Here is a 16,979-nt window from a genome sequence, read left to right as displayed (position 1 = left end):
CCCATTCTAAGAAGGAACAAAGTATCCACATTTTGGTCTTCCTACTTCTTGACTTTCATGTGTTTTGCAAATTGTATCTTGGGTAATCTAAGTTTCTGAGTTAATATCCACTTATCACTGAGTGGATATCATGTGTGTTCTTTTGTGATTGGGTTCTCTCACTCAGGATGATATCCTCCAGATCTATCCATTTGCCTAACAATTTCATAAATTTGTTGTTTTTAATAGCTGAGTGGTACTCCATTCTGTAAATGTACCATATTTTCTGTATCCATTCCTCTTTTGAGGGACATCTGGGTTCTTTCCAGCTTCTGGCTATTATAAATAAGGCTGCTATGAACATAGTGGAGCACGTGTCCTTACCAGTTGGAACATCTTCTGGGTATATGCCCAGGAGAGGTATTGCTGGTATCTACTGGTAGTACTATGTCCAGGTTTCTGAGGAACAACCAGACTGATTTCCAGAGTGGTTGTACAAGCTTACAATCCCACCAGCAATGGAGGAGTGTTTGTTTTTTCTCCACATCCTCGCCAGCATCTGCTGTCACCTGAAATTTTGATCTTAGCCATTCTGACTGGTATGAGGTGGAATCTCAGGGTTGTTTTGATTTGCATTTCTCTGATAATTAAGAATGTTGAACATTTTTTAAGGTGCTTCTCAGCCATTCGGTATTCCTCAGTTGAGAATTCTTTATTTAGCTCTGTACCCCATTTTTAATAGAGTTATTTCATTTTCTGGAGTCCATCTTCTTAAGTTTCTTATATATATTGGATATTAGCCCCCTATATGATTTAGGATGGGTAAAGATCATTTCCCAATCTGTTGGTGGGCTTTTTTGTCTTATTGACAGTGTCTTTTGCCTTACAAAAGCTTTGCAATTTTATGAGGTCCCATTTGATGATTCTCCATCTTACAGCACAAGCCATTGCTGTACTGTTCAGGAATTTATCCCCTGTGCCCATAAGTTGGAGGCTTTTCCCTACTTTCTCCTCTATAAGTTTCAGAGTCTCTGATTTTATGTGGAGTTCCTTGATCCACTTAGACTTGATCTTTGTATAAGGAGATAAGAATGGATCAATTCGCATTCTCCTACATGATAACTACCAGTTGACCCAGCACCATTTCTTGAAGATGCTGCCCTTTTTTCACTGGATTGTTTTAGCTCCTTTGTCAAAAATCAAGTTACCATAGGTGTGTGGGTTCATTTTTGGATCTTCAATTCTATTCCATTGATCTACCTGTATGTCGCTGTACCAGTGTCATACAGTTTTTATCACAATTGCTCTGTAGTAAAGTTTCAGGTCAGGCATGGTGATTCTCCCAGAGGTTCTTTTATTGTTGAGAATAGTTTTTGCTATCCTAGTTTTTTTTTTTGTTTTTCAGGATAAATTTGCAAATTGCCCTTTCTCACTCAGTGAAGAATTGAGCTGAAATTTGATGGGGATTGCATTGAATCCATTCAGTGCATTCAGCAAGAGAGCCATTTTGACTATATTAATCCTGCCACTCTGTGAGCATGGAAGATCTTTCCATCTTCTGAGATATTTTTCAATTGCTTTCTTCAGAGACTTGAAGTTCTTATCATACAGATCTTTCACTTCCTTACTTAGAGTCACACCAAGGTATTTCATATTATTTTGACTATTGTGAAGGGTGTTGTTTCCCTAATTTCTTTCTTACCCTGTTTATCCTTTGTGTAAAGAAAGGCCACTGATTTGTTTGAGTTAATTTTATATCCTGCTACTTCACTGAAGTTGTTTATCAGGTTTAGGAGTTCCCTGGTAGAATTCTTAGGATCACTTATATATACTATTATATCATCTGCAAATAGTGATATTTTGATTTCTTCCTTTCCAATTTCTATCCCTTTGATCTTCTTTTGTTGTCTAATTGCTCTGGCTAGGACTTAAGCACTATATTGAATAGGCAGGGAGATAGTTGTTGCGGCCCGACCAGCAGTCCGCAACGTGAATGGTTTAACTGATGATGGCAGTTCGAGCTGAAAAGAGAGGATACTAGACGGGGAGGGAGAAAGAACGAGGCCAAGACGATTTCATGTTCAAAGCCCCCCTTTACTAGTTTCGACATTCAGTTATAAAGAAAGGGGGAGGGAACCCGATTTCCCGCCAAGTAACTCAGGGTCCAGTAGCAGGATGAACACGTGTGTGGCTCCAAGCAGCAAAGCGACAGGGTCCAGCAGTGGGCGTGGCAGAACAAATGAGCAGGAAACTCTACCCTTAAGCAAGCAGGTTACAGGCTGGGGGAAGGGAGACCACAGATAGTGAGCAGCCTTGTCTAGTACATGATTTTAGTGGGATTGCTTCAAGTTTCTCTCCATTTAGTTTGATGTTGGCAACTGGTTTGCAGTATATTGCTTGTATTATGTTTAGGGATGGGCCTTGGATTCCTGATCTTTCCAAGACTTTTATCATGAATTTTATCAAGATTTTGTCAAATGCTTTCTCAGCATCTAAGGAGATGATCATGTAGTTTTTGTCTTTGGGTTTGTTTATATAGTGGATTACGTTGATGGATTTCCATATATTAAACCATCCCTGCATCCCTGGGATGAAGCCTACTTGATCATGATGGATGATCATTTTGATGTGTTCTTGGATTCCATATGTGATCATTTTATTGAGTATTTTTGCATCGATATTCATAAGGGAAATTGGTCTGAAGTACTCTTTCTTTGTTGGGTCTTTATGTGGATTAGGTATCAGACTAAATGTGCCTTCATAGAATGAATTGGGTAAAGTATCTTCTGTTTCTATTTTGTGGAATAGTTTGAGGAGAATTGGAATTAGGTCTTCTTTGAAGGTCTGATAGAACTCTTCACTAAACTCATCTGGTCCTGGGCTTTTTTTTTTTTTTTTGGTTTGGAGACTATTAATGACTACTTCTATTTCTTTACGGGATATGGGACTGTTTAGATCATTAATCTGATCCTGATTTAATTTTGGTACCTGGTATGTGTCTAGGAATTTGTCCATTTCATCCAGGTTTTCCTGTTTTGTTGTGTATAGCCCTTTCTAGTAGGATCTGATGGTGTTTTGGATTTCCCCATGTTCTGTTGTTATGTCTCCCTTTTCCTTTCTAATTTTGTTAATAAGGATACTGTCCCTGTGCCCTCTATTTAGTCTGGCTAAGGGTTTACCTATCTTGATGATTTTCTCAAAAAAACAGCTCCCGGTTTGGTTGAATCTTTGAATAGCTCTTTTTGTTTCCACTTGGTTGATTTCAGCCCTGTGTTTGATTATTTCCTACCTTCTACTCCTCTTGAGTGAATTTGCTTCCTTTTGCTCTAGAGTTTTAGGTGTTCTGTCAACCTGCTAGTGTATGCTTTCTCTAATTTCTTTTTGGAGGCAGTCAGAGCTATGAGTTTTCCTTTTAGGAATGCTTTCATTGTGCCCCATAAGTTTGGGTATGTTGTGGCTTCATTTTCAATAAACTCTAAAACGTCTTTAATTTCTTTCTTTATTTCTTCCTTGACCAAGGAATCATTGACTAGAGTGTTGTTCAGCTTCTAAGTGAATGTTAACTTCCTATTATTTATGTTGTTATTGTAGATCAGCCTTAGTCCGTGGTGATCTGATAGGATGCATGAGATAATTTCAATATTTTTGTATCTGTTGAGATCTGTTTTGTGAGCAATTATATGGTCAATTTTGGAGAAGGTACCATGAGGTGCTGAGAAGAAGGCATATCCTTTTGTTTTGGGATAAAATGTTCTGTAGATATCTGTTAAATCCATTTGTTTCATAACTTCTGTTAGCTTCACTGTGTCTCTGTTTAGTTTCTGTTTCCAGGATCTGTCCATTAATAAGAGTAGGGTGTTGAAGTCTCCTGCTATTATTGTGTGAGGTACAACGTGTGTTTTGAGCTTTACTAAAGTTTCCTTAATAAATGTGACTGCCCTTGCATTTGGAGCATAGATATTCAGAATTGAAAGTTCATCTTAGAAGATTTTACCTTTGATGAGTATGAAGTGCCCCCTCCTTGTCTTTTTTGATAACTTTGCATTGGAAGTCAATTTGATTCAATATTAGAATGGCTCCTCCAGCTTTTTTTCTTTGGACCATTTGCTTGGAAAATTGTTTTACAGCCTTTCACTGTGAGGTAGTGTCTGTCTTTGTCTCTGAGGTGGGTTTCCTGTAAGCAGCAAAATGTGGTTTCCTGTTTGTGTGGCCCGTCTATTAGTCTATGTCTTTTTATTGGTGAATTGAGTCCTTTGATATTATGATATATAAAGGAAAAGTAATTGTTGCTTCCTGTTATTTTTATTGTTAGAACTGGGATTCTGTTCCTGCTATGTTTTCTTAGGTTTGTTGAAGGATTACTTTCTTGCTTTTTCTAAGGCATAGTTTCCCTCCTTTTTTGGAGTTTTCCCTTTATTATCCTTTTAAGGACTGGATTTGTGGAAAGATATTGTATGAATTTGGTTTTGTCATGAAATTCCTTGGTTTCTCCATCTATGGTAATTGAGAGTTTTGCTGGGTATTGTAGCCTGGACTGGCATTTGTGTTTTCTTAGGATCTGTATAACATCTGTCCAGGATCTTCTGGATTTCATAGTCTCTGGGGAGAAATCTGGTGTAATTCTGATAGCTCTGTCTTTGTAAGTTACTTGACCTTTTTTCCCTTACTGCTTTTAATATTCTATCTTTATTTAGTGCATTTGTTGTTCTGAATATTATGTGTCGGGAGGAATTTCTTTTCTGGTCCAGTCTATTTGGAGTTCTGTAGGCTTCTTGTATGTTCATGAACATCTCTTTCTTTAGGTTAGGGAAGTTTTCTTCTATAATTTTGTGGAAGATATTTACTGACCCTTTAAGTTAAAAATCTTCATTCTCATCTATACCTATTATCCTTAAGTTTGGTCTTCTCATTTTGTCCTGGATTTCCTGGATGTTTTGAGTTAGGATCTTTTTGGGTTTTACATTTTCTTTGATTGTTCTGTCCATGTTTTCCATGGTATCTTCTGCACCTGTGATTCTCTCTTCCATCTCTTGTGTTCTGTTGCTGATGCTTGCATCTATGGTTCCTGATTTCTTTCCTAGGATTTCTATCTCCAGAGTTGTCTCCCTTTGTGATTTCTTCATCGTTTCTACTTCCAATTTTAAATCCTGGATGGTTTTGTTCAATTCCATCACCTGTTTGGTAGTGTTTTCCTGTAACTCTTTAAGGGATTTTTTTGTTTCCTCTTTTAAGGGCTTCTAGCTGTTTACCTATGTTTTCCTATATTTCCTTCTTTATATCCTCCATCATCATCATGAAAAGTGACTTTAGATCCATGTCTTGGTCTTCTGGTGTGATGGTGTATCCAGGACTTGCTATGGTGGGAGAGTTTGGTTGGGATTATGCCAAATAACCTTGGTTTCTTTTGCTTCTCTTCTTACACTTGCTTCCTGCCATCTGATTATCTCAAGTGCTTGCTGCCCTCAATATATCTGATTGGAGCCAATCCTTCCTATAATCCCAGTTGATTCAGGACTTCTCAGAGTCCAGCTTTCTCTGTGATCCTGTGATTCCAGGCTCGTGTGAGCCTGAGATTCTGGGTGTGTCAGAGTTCTTGACACTCAAGCTTCCTCTGAGACCCTAATAGTGTGACCCAGCTCCTGTTATCCTGGGACCCTGGAATCCTAAGATCCTGGGCATGTTACAGTGTCTGGAAGTAGTGTCTCCTCTGAGTACCATGGAGCTGTCTGGTTTGTTCAAAACCAAGGTACACAAGTACTGATCAGAAGGAACCCGAGCCTCTGGTCAGGCAGGGCTCCTGTGTCCTTGCTCCTGCTGTCACAGGCCCATCACAACTAGTTTGGAACAGATGTTGTGGTTCACTCACCAGTGATCCTAGGATCGTATGGAGAGTCCTCTGGGCACTGTGGGACCATCCGCCGAGTTCACACCCAAGGTGACCCGGGTCTGGCACCAACCGGAAGGGACTTGTATAAGTTCCATTTTTAAGTTAACTTTATATTTATTTCTGTATTAAATGTCTTTTTCCTTTTAATTCTTATATCCCAGTTTGAAATATGTGAGAAAAAAACAAAACATTTTTCATGAGGGTGGGGAGCTCTGAAACTTCTCTTCTGAGTGAAAAATACTTATTAATAAAAGGCCATGGTGGGACGCTCAGGACAAAGCATCTACAGTTACTCGAACATCAGCAGATGCAGAATCTTACTCTATAGCTATGGCTTCAGACAGTGGAAAAGTCTCTCAGCCTAGGCAAGGACACATGGTGTAACTGGGTTAACGGCAGATACCAGTCCTCCAGGCTGTTAAGAAACTGTGATCGGTGTGTTCAAAAGCTTTTCAATGCACCAAGCTGTCCAGAAATTGTTGAGTATTAAAACAGAAGTGTGAAAGCTGAAATATGAGTACTTTTACCATGTGACTGAACAGCCCCAGGAGGAAAAGGATCCAGCTGTTTTCTAAAAATTTCTGTAGTCAAAAGGAGAACTTGATTCATGAGCTCATTAATCTAAACACAGACACACAAAGCAAGGTTATACTTAACTAAATTATATAAATGTTGTCTCTAAGCCTGCAAAGGGATGCCTTCTCTTCTTCTAAATTGGATTCTTAGTGTTTTAACACCACAAAAACATAAATAGCAATTGTTCACTCAATAGTGTTCCTGCCCCTGTTGCTCTGTTCTTACTGTGCCTGAAGAATTGCTGGGTTTCTTACTGCCTCCTTTTTGTCTTCTGGACTCATCCTCTACACCAGCTGTTAATGGAATGATGTTTCCTTGCTCTTACACTCAATGTCCCATGGTGTAGTAAGATTTAGTTCCTTATTCTTTCAGTCAGAATTCTTTACACATTCCCAACCTCAGTAGCCCTTTCACCCCTGTACCAACTCATCAGTGCCCTGTGAAAGGAATGCTGTCCCCTCCTTACCCAACCTTTATTCATTTATTCATCTCTCACTGCTCAGCTCACAAGCTCTCTCTTGTGAGAGGCTTCCCATATCATTCTGACAGAATTCAGATTATCTCTACTTTTCCATATTTGTTTTCTCACTATCCCTTGAAGGAAGGCCGCTGCTTCATTGCAATATTTACACTGCTTCTCAGATCATAGCTGCTGAACATTAATGCATAAAATAAAATGACTATACTTCCAGCCAGCTATGTCAATGTGTACACGCAATGCAATGAAATGCCAAAAGAATTCCATACCTGAGGAGAAAAGTAATTCAAAGATGTTTGTTGCTCACTCATTACATTTCTTAATAGGTTTTTAGTACTTCTTGAATAAAAAACAATAGAATTCTGCAGATTTTCTTAATGAGAAAAAATGACTTTTACATTGTTATATAAAACAATGTTATATAATGTTTTATAATGATTTTCCCTGTAACATTTTATAATAAAATGTTACAGGGAAAATCATGAATTTCATTGATTTGGGATAGAGAATAGTATCTCAATTTATCTAAATGTATAACTATATATTTTAGTTAATTTTTATTTGTTTAAGAGACCAGAAATATAGCTCAGTGGGTAAAGTACCTGGCACAAATTTGAAACCCTGAATTCAATTCCTAGGACCCACATGGTAGAAGGGAAAATCTGACACCTGAAAATTGTACTCTGACCCCATGTGTGTCCCAGTATGTGGGTGCACACACACACTAAATATAAAGTAATAAGTAAATAAATGTAAAAACATTAAGATTCGGGTTAGTTTCTGTCTGAACTTTCATAATACATTTCCCTCTGATTGACTGATTCCTTTGATTGAAAATATTCATTATTCCTTATTTTTAAAAAGACTGCACAAACACTACAAATACTTTCTCTTCAGGCATCTGAGATCATGTTGCCATCCTGTCATTGTGTCTAATATTTTTTTAATTTATCCTTTTTTTAATTAGGTATTTTCCTCATTTGTATATCCAATGCTATCCCAAAAGTCCCCCATGATCCCCCCCCACTCTCCACCCCCACTCCAACTTCTTGGCCCTGGCTTTCCCCTGTACTTAGGCATATAAAGTTTGCAAGACCAATGGGCCTCTCACCATTGCATACACTAGCAAGATTTTGCTGAAAGGACCCTGATATAGCTGTCTCTTGTGAGGATATCCTTGGGCCTAGCAAACATAGAAGTGGATGCTCAGAGTCAGCTATTGGATGGAACACAGGGCCCCCAATGGAGGAGCTAGAGAAAGTACCCAAGGAGCTAAAGGGATCTGCAACCCTATAGGTGTCTAATATTTTTAACACCAAAAACCATCCCTGAGAGATGACTCAGTAGTTAAAAGCACTGACTTCTTTTGCAGAGGACTCAGTGGTTTGTAGCCAGCTTTAACTTAGATTCCAAGGGATGTAACAGCTTCTGGCCTCCTCAGGTACTGCATGTATGTGGTACACATACATACACTCATGTAGACAAAACACACACACATAAAAATAAAATATTTTAAATATCAACAACAATAAAACTACGATGACCCAGGAAATAAACATCAACTATGACTGTTTCCCAGACTGAGAGATTCTCACCTGTGACAACAACAGTAATGATGTCCTCTTTACCAAAAGGGCCCATATTTCACAGATGCCTTTTGAAAAGGTAAGTATTTCTATGCTTATTTACACTAGCACTAGAATGGCATTAATAATTTCTAACAGTGTTGAGTCTATTTCATCCAGCTGCATCTCTCATTCATATTTCTAGTCTCTTGCTTTCTCTTAGTTCTCCCCTGAATTTCCATATCTGTCCTATGGGAACAAAGTGAATTCATGGTTAGAGCTTGGGACACTTATGTTACACAGAAACTAACCACATTTGGTCAGCTTTTTGCACTCCCTGACTTGCATTTAACTGTCCATAGGAACTGGATCAATCATCAGCTCCCCTACACCAGTTGTCTTTCCTCCCTGTACCCCATGTATGTAATAAATGATAGGAATTCCTGCACCATGACTACAGCACAATTACATTGACTAAAACCCTAATTGTAACACTTTTCTACTTCAAATGACTACATTTATACTATGTTTATTGCACTAGTTATTGTGATTTTCAGTAATAATATGTTTGTTTTTAGAAACAGCCTCAGTGGGGTGGATAAACTAGAAAAAAAAAAACTAAAGTGAAATTTCCAGGGATCAGATATAGGGAGTAAAACAGTCCCTAGTAAATTAATGTATCCCTCTTATCAGAGCCCTCTGGTTTGCCCTTCTTTCTGTAGTGTGTAGATACTAATAGACTCCCTGGAAGGAAGATTCCACTGACTTACCAAATATTTATTAAGTATGTAATTATTACATAAAACATCTGGCCTTAGGTGACAAGAATATAAAATAACCCTTATAAAACTAAGGCATGGCACTTGCTTTCCTGCTTTTGCTACCCAGAGGAGGAAGGTGCACAGACTTTGCGGTCAGGCTCCTATCTCTCCTCCCAAAGTCCACCCCTGCGAACATGGCCTCAGGAGATCAAGTTCCAGACAAAGTGTGTTGCATTTTCTACAACATGAAAGTTCAGAAGTGCTCCACACCAGAAGAAATCAAGAAAGAAGGCTGTCATTTTCTGTCTCAGTGCAGACGAAAAGTGCATAGTCATTGAAGAAGGCAAAGAGATCTTGGTGGGAGATGTTAGTGTCACCATAACTGATCCTTTCAAGCATTTTGTTGGAATGCTTCCTGAAAAAGATTGTTGCTATGATTTGTATGATGCCAGCTTTGAAACCAAGGAATCCAAGAAAGAAGAGCTGATGTTCTTGTGAGCACCAGAACTAGCACCTCTAAAAAGTAAAATGATCTATGCAAGCTTGAAAGATGCCATCAAAAAGAAATTTCCAGGTATAAAGCATGAGTATCAAGCAAATGGGCCAGAAGACCTCAATCAGACTAGTACTGCTGAAAAGTATGGCTCCTTAATTGTAGCTTATGAAGGATCTCCTGTGTAGATCATGAGTCAGTGCCACGAATTGAAAGCTTCCATAGTTAACACTATCATTTCACTATATAAGTAAAGCAAATATATTAGGCCAGTATTCCACTGAGGAATTTGTCTTGTCATCTTTTAGAGTAAACTAAAAATTATAGAGTGTCTGCAAACACTACCCTACATAAATCTAGCCTCTAAAGTTTCATTGGTGTGGAATTAAATTCTTATTGGCCAAATGCCTATTTTCTTTCCTTTTTTTATTAGATATTTTCTTCATTTACATTTCAAATGCTATCCCCTTTCCTAGTTTGAAAAAAATCCCCTATGCCCTCCCTCCCCCTGTTCCCCAACCCACTCTCGCTTCCTGGCTCTAGCATTCCCCTGTACTGGGGCATATAATCTTCACAAGACCAAGGGCCTCTCCTCCCATTGATGGCCTACTAGTCCATTCTCTGCTATATATGCAACTAGAGACATAATCTCTGGGGGTACTGGTTAGTTCATATTGTTGTTCCTCCTATAGGGTTGCACACCCTTCAGCTCCTTGGGTACTTTCTTTAGCTCCTTCATTGGGGGCCCTGTGTTCCATCCAATAGATGACTGTGAGCATCCACTTCTGAATTTGCCAGGCACTGGCATAGCCTCACAGGAGACAGCTATATCAGGGTCCTGTCAGGAAAATCTTGCTGGCATATGCAATAGTGTCTGGGTTTAGTGGTTGTTTTTGGGATGGATCCCCGGGTGGGGCAGTCTCTGGATGGTCCTTCTTTCGGTCTCAGCTCCGAACTTTGTCTCTGTAACTCCTTGCATGGGTGCCAAATGCCTATTTTCATGAGGTGACTTGTAAAGATTTTGTTAAGCTCAGGATTTTTAATGACACAGTTCACAAAACAGTACAAGGCAATGTGACGAGAACTACTAATCTTTGCTAACCTCAGCAATTACTTTGTCTCTTTTGTTTAGAAAAGTGTTTGTAATCTATGTATAATTTTGACCCAAATTCTCTATTTTTCCCTTACTTAAACAAAATAATGAGATATAATTTTCTTTATAATGTATACAACACCTAACATACACTAACAGCAGTAAGACTAAGCCAGGCAGTCTTAAAATTTTTCTATCAGATGTGTCATGAGACTGTTTCAGACTCGTGTCTGCTTAAAATTCACGCTGATCTTGCAAAGCACCAGAGCATGGTGCTGGAATGCAGGAAGCATCCTGTACCTGCAACAAGAGGCTCCCTGGGCTGGGACACGGCTTAGTGTGACTTTCTGTCTTAGAAATCATGGTATAGCCTCAGAAGAATGTTGAGTGTCTTGTAACAACTAATTATATTGCAAAATATTAGGGCTTCATTGCAATCTGCAAAATATTAGGGCTTCATTGCAATCTACTTTATTAATGAAAAATGACAAAGCAGTGTACTGATAAACCAAGATGCTTTTGATCTGTAATTTCTTCTTCAAAACTGCTGCATCTGGTACAGTAGACTGTAGAAGGGTGTTGATTATGTTTCCTCTGGGGCCTGGTAGGATGCAAATCCCTAGAGCAGTTTATCAGCTGTGTGTGAAACTAAAGCAGGTACCATGGATGACACAGGACTGCCCAACAACTTTTAGAAATGATAATGTCACAGGCATGGCACTGAATACTGTAGAGATACACACTCAGTTGAACTTAGTAGCAATGCTGGCCTTATATAATAAAGGAAGCATTTGTAACCTAAAACAAACAAACAAACAAACAAACTAAAGCATATTTTTCTCTGTCAAAGTTTGATCTCTTTATACCTGAGTTAATTTTTAATACTTACTGCACATAAAATGTTTTCTTCTTGAGTTGTTTTGGTCTTAGCATCACATGACTCTCTACAATCCTCCTTGTACACAGTATCATTGACTTTTCTCTTTGAGTTTAGTTTTATCTTCCACATTGTTACCTACTAGAGAATCCTTCAGGTTATAAAACAGAAACAAGAAAAATGCATGAGTGATGGCATAAACTATGCTGCCAGACCTTCTACACAGCATGAAGACTGTAGAAAAAAATATTAAAATTTGGAATATACAATGAAGATGATCACTTAAAATATAAGCTGAACTAATTGTTTTAAATTCCCACAAATAGCCCTTAAGGTAAACTCTGGTTTGCGTCAGTACTTGCATTGTCTCTTTGTCTTCTTGAACTCCAGACATACATGCTTAGGGTTTGCTACTACCATGACTTGCCAGTTTAACCTATATTTTCAACACACTTGAATGTGACAGGACATAAAATCCCCTGGAAAAGGGCTAAGAAAATCCCTCAGGTGATCCAGTACTTCTAACCAAGTGCTACCAACTCTTTAAGACTGTAGAGAAATGTGTGGGAAGATTTGTTTTCACATAAAATAGTTAAAGACTTGAAAAAAATAACATAGATTTTAATGTTATCATTGATAAAATTATAAATATGGAATTTTGCTTTGCAAAACTTGGTGACATATCATTAAAAATATAACACCTCACATTAAGAAAGTTTCTGTTTGCATGCAATTAGTCTCTTCAATATCAAGACATACTTTGATTAAATTGTACCTATTTTACAGCCCTATTGAAAGTTGTAACAAGTTTATCCTCTTTACTAGACACTGAGAGACTAGTATATAACTAAGTATATGACAAAGATATTTGCCCTTGTAAAGAACTTATATTTTGCTACACAGACTATTCTAAATTTCTTGCTCTTTGTCTGTGCCTCCATAATAACTGACAGGACAGAACTGATTTTTTAATGTATTATAGATATTCTGTTTTTCAGTAAGGCTCTTAAATTTTAGTATATTAAAGAATTAAATTATTAGTATCTGTGCTGCTGCCTTAGAATTTTTTTTTCTTTTTCCAACCAGAGAATCTTGGAATTTATTTGGTTGCAAAACACTTTTTTGGTGTAAATATACTTCTTTTTTCTGACTTCCATTTGGTCTTTTTTTTTTTACTTTGTTTTATTTTTAATTAATTTTTACACTCCATATTCCATTCCCAATCCCCCCATCCACCCTCCAACTGCTCTATGTTCCACAACTACTCCCCAGCCCACCCTACCCCGTCTCCAGGTGGATGCCCCCAAACCCCACCCCACCTGACCTCTAAAACCCCTGGGCCCTTCAGTCTCTTAAGGGTTAGATGCATCATCACTGAATGAACACAGACCCAGAAGTCCTCTACTGTATGTGTGTTGGGAGCCTAATATGAGATGGTGTATGCTGTCTGTTTGGTGGTGCAGTGTTTGAAAGATTTCATGGGTCCAGATTAATTAAGACTGCTGGCCCTCCTACAGGGTTGCCCTTCTCCTCAGCTTCTTTTAGCCTTCCCTAATTCAACAACGGGGGTCAGCTGCTTCTGTCCATTGGTTGGGTGCAAATATTTGCATCTGACTCTTTCAGTTGCTTGTTGGGTCTTTTGGAGAGCAGTCATGATAGATCCCTTTTTTTTTTTTAATAAAAAATAACATTTAATTGGGGCTGGCTTACAGGTTCAGAGGTTCAGTCCATTATCATCAAGGTGGGAGCATGGCAGTAACCAGTAACTCTGTATCTCCATGGCTGATGTCAAAGCAGTCTTCAGATCTCCACTCCTTTTTCATCTTTGTTGACTGCAACAAACTGCTTTCTCCTGGGCTGGTTCCACTTCCTGTTAGCAGCTTTCCTCAGCATGTATCCCATGGCTCTAGCATCTTTAACAACTTTGTGTTTCCAAAGCAATTTCAATGTTACAGCTTCTTGTTTCAGTGTCTGGGATTCCACTTGATCTTTTGGACTCCTCCTAAGGGCTGGCATTACTTCTCCAGCTCTGCCCTCTGTAGCACTCTAAGCTCAGGTTGATCTACTCCACTAAGGCTGCTGTTCTTGGTGATCATCCCGTGGTACTGACATCTTCAATACACTGGGGTGTTCCACTCCAACTAGGCTTCACCAATAGCCTATCATAGGCTCTCTTCAGGGTGCCAAGCCTCAATTCCTTTGCATGACCCCTTCAGTCCTGGGCCATCAACTACAGCTGACGATATACCTTCTCCAATGGCCTTCCATGACCTCTCACAGTGCCAAGCCTCAGCTGTTCTTCATGACACTTTCATGCCTTCAAAACCAGTACCACCTGGGTGGCTCTTACACATTACCAAGTCCAGCTGCAGCACAAGGTACAACCTTGGCTATCTCTGGAACATAGCTTCTATGTGCTCGAAGAAAACAGTTCCCAGAAGATTTCACCTCAGTGACGCTGGTCTCTTCTTAATCACCACCAATTTCTTAGCTCCAGCTAGCCAGCATTGATTGTCCAAGTAGCCCTTTCTATTATTCACTTTAAAGCCAGAGCCACATGGCTGAAAGTGCAGAGTTCTGCTGCTTGCAGGAGCTGGAACATGGCCCCCTTGTTCTATTACATTATCACCAACCTTCTGTTCTCCAACTCCTTCACTACCTAAGATTGGCTGTTCTGGATCTTGCTCTGTAGATTGACCTTGAACACAGAGATCAGCATGCCTGTCTCCTGAAATTAAAGATATATACCACCATGCCTGGATCTAAATTTAGTTGGGTAGGATTTTGCCCCAAGGTCCCACACCCTTATTCTGTTATCTTCTACAACACAGGATTTTGCTCCATTTCACTTCCTGGTACCCCTTTAGTACTTGAACCATATATTTTATATTTTTTCTTTCTAAGCTTGCTAGGCTTGTTCAAACTTGTCTTCATAAGACTTAACCAGAGAACAAGTCTCTGCTGGGCTTTTTTGAAACCTCCTTTGTCAATGCAATTAATCTGAGTCTCTTCACCTTAGCCTCAGGCAGACTTTTCAGACAAGGGCAAAAAGTAACTACATTCTTCACCAAAATATCACAAAATCAATCTTTATGCCACATTCTGAAATTCTTCTCCTTTGAAATCTCTTGGACCAGGTCAACACAGTTCAAATCACTCCCATCAACAAAGTCTTCCATATTCCTACTAGGCTGACCCATTAAGCCCCATTTAAAGCATTCCACTGCCTTCCAAATCCAAAGTCCCAAAATCCACATTCTTTCAAATAAAAGCATGGTCATGCCTATCACAGCAATATCCCACTCCCAGTACCAATTTCTGTCTTAGTTAGGGTTTTACTGCTGTGAACAGACACCATGACCAAGGCAAGTCTTATTAAAAAAAAAAAAAAAAACTAATTGGGGCTGGCTTATAGGTTCAGAGAGGTCCAGTCCATTATCATCAAGGTGGGAGCATGGCAGTAACCAGGCAGGCATGGTGCAGGCAGAGCTGAGCTGAGAGTTCTACGTCTTCATCCAAAGGCTGCTAGTGGAAGACTGACCAATAGATCCCTTTTTGTGAGCTCTCTATAGCTTCAGTAATAGTGTCAGGCCTTGGGACCTCCCCTTGAGCTGGATTCCACTTTGGGCCTGTCACTGGATCTTCTTTTCCTCAAGCTACTTTCCATTTCCATCCCTGTAATTCTTTCAGACAGGAACAATTATGAGTCAGAGGTGTGACGGTGGCATGGAACCCCATTCCTCACTTGATGTCCTGTCTTCCTACTGGAGGTGAGCTCTAGAAGTTCCCTCTCCCTACTGTTGGGCATTTTGTCTATGGTCCCTCCCTTTGAGTCCTGGGAGTCTCTTGCCTCAAAGGTCTCTGGTGCATTCTGGGGGCGGAGAGGGGGGGGCAACCTCCTATTTCCTGAGGTTGTCTACTTACATTCTTTCTGTTGGCCCTCAGGGCTTCAGTCCTTTTCCCTCACCCAATACTAGATCAGATTTCCCTCCCCCCCCCCAACACCCCACCACTCCCTATCCACTTTCCCTCCTAGGACTCTCCCTCCCGCACTTGTGATAGCTTTCTTCTCTCTCCCAAGTGGAACTTAGACACTTCAACTTGTTGAACTTTTTGAATTCTGTGGACTGTATCTTGTGTGTTCTGTATTTTTTGGCTAATATCGACTTATTAGTGAGTATATACCATGCATGTCCTTTTGGGTCTGAGTTACCTCACTCAGGATGATATGTTCTAGTTCCATCCATTTGTCTGCAAAACTCAGGATGTCCTCATTCTTAATAGCTGAGTAGTATTCCATTGTGTAAATGAACCATATTTTCTTTATCCATTCTTCTGTCGTGGGATATCTAGGTTGTTTCCAGCTTCTGGCTGTCACAAATAAGGCCACTATGAACGCAGTGGAAAAGGTGCCCCTTTGGCCTGGTGGAGCATCTTTTGGGTATATTCCCAAGAGTGGTATAGCTGGGTCTTCAGGTAGATCTATCTCCAATTTTCTGAGGAACCTCCAGATTGATTTCCAGAGTGGTTGTACCAGTTTGCAATCTCACCAGAAATGGAGGAGTGTTCCTTTTTCTCCACATCTTCTCCAACATGTGTTATCAACTGAGGTTGTGATCTTAGCCATTCTGATAAGTGTAAGGTAGAATCTCAGGGTCCATTTGATTTGCATTTCTCTGATCACTAACATTTGAACATTTCTTTAGGTGCTTCTCAGCCATTTGAGATTCCTTGGTTGTGAATTCTCAGTTTAGTTCTATACCCCATTTTTTTGATTGGGTTGTTTGGTTTTTGGTGATTAACTTCTTGAGTTCTTTATATATTTTGGATATTAGTCCTCTATTGGATGTGGAGTTAGTGAAGATCTTTTCGCAATCTGTAGGTTGCTGATTTGTCTTACTGTCCTTTGCCTTACAGAAGCTTTCCGGTTTCATGAGGTCCCATTTATCAATTCTTGATCTTAGAGCATGGGCCACTGGAGTTGTGCTTAGGAAATTTCCCCCTGTGCCAATAAGTGCAAGGCTCTTTCCCACTTTCTCTTCTATTAGATTCAGTGTATCTGGCTTTATGTTAAGGTCCTTGATCCACTTGGACTTGAGCTTTGTACAAGGTGACAAATATGGGTCTATTTTCATTCTTCTACATACAGACAGCCAGTTAGACCAGCACCATTTATTGAAGATGCTTTCTTTTTTCCATTGTATATTTTTGGCGTCTTTCAAAAATCAGAGACTTGAAGTTACTGCCATATAGGTCTTTCACTTGTTTGG

At 39.4% G+C, this 16,979-nt stretch overlaps 1 protein-coding gene and 1 pseudogene across 1 annotated transcript in view; one reads left to right on the top strand and one right to left on the bottom strand.

Annotated features, from left to right (window-relative positions):
• Angptl5 (angiopoietin like 5) overlaps positions 1–16,979 on the bottom strand; it is a 34,685-nt gene that overhangs the window by 12,873 nt on the left and 4,833 nt on the right. The window contains 5 exon segments of the mRNA XM_085844400.1: positions 6,394–6,487; positions 7,190–7,293; positions 11,722–11,739; positions 11,742–11,806; positions 11,808–11,860. Of these exon segments, the coding sequence (XP_085700526.1) occupies positions 6,394–6,487; positions 7,190–7,293; positions 11,722–11,739; positions 11,742–11,806; positions 11,808–11,860 (334 nt within the window).
• LOC110302505 (destrin pseudogene) lies at positions 9,441–9,927 on the top strand (annotated as a pseudogene).

Source organism: Mus caroli, unplaced genomic scaffold, assembly GCF_978045245.1.
Source record: "Mus caroli unplaced genomic scaffold, Mus_caroli_1 scaffold_11, whole genome shotgun sequence".
NCBI lineage: Eukaryota > Metazoa > Chordata > Mammalia > Rodentia > Muridae > Mus > Mus caroli.
This window is presented reverse-complemented; position numbering and strand designations above follow the sequence as displayed.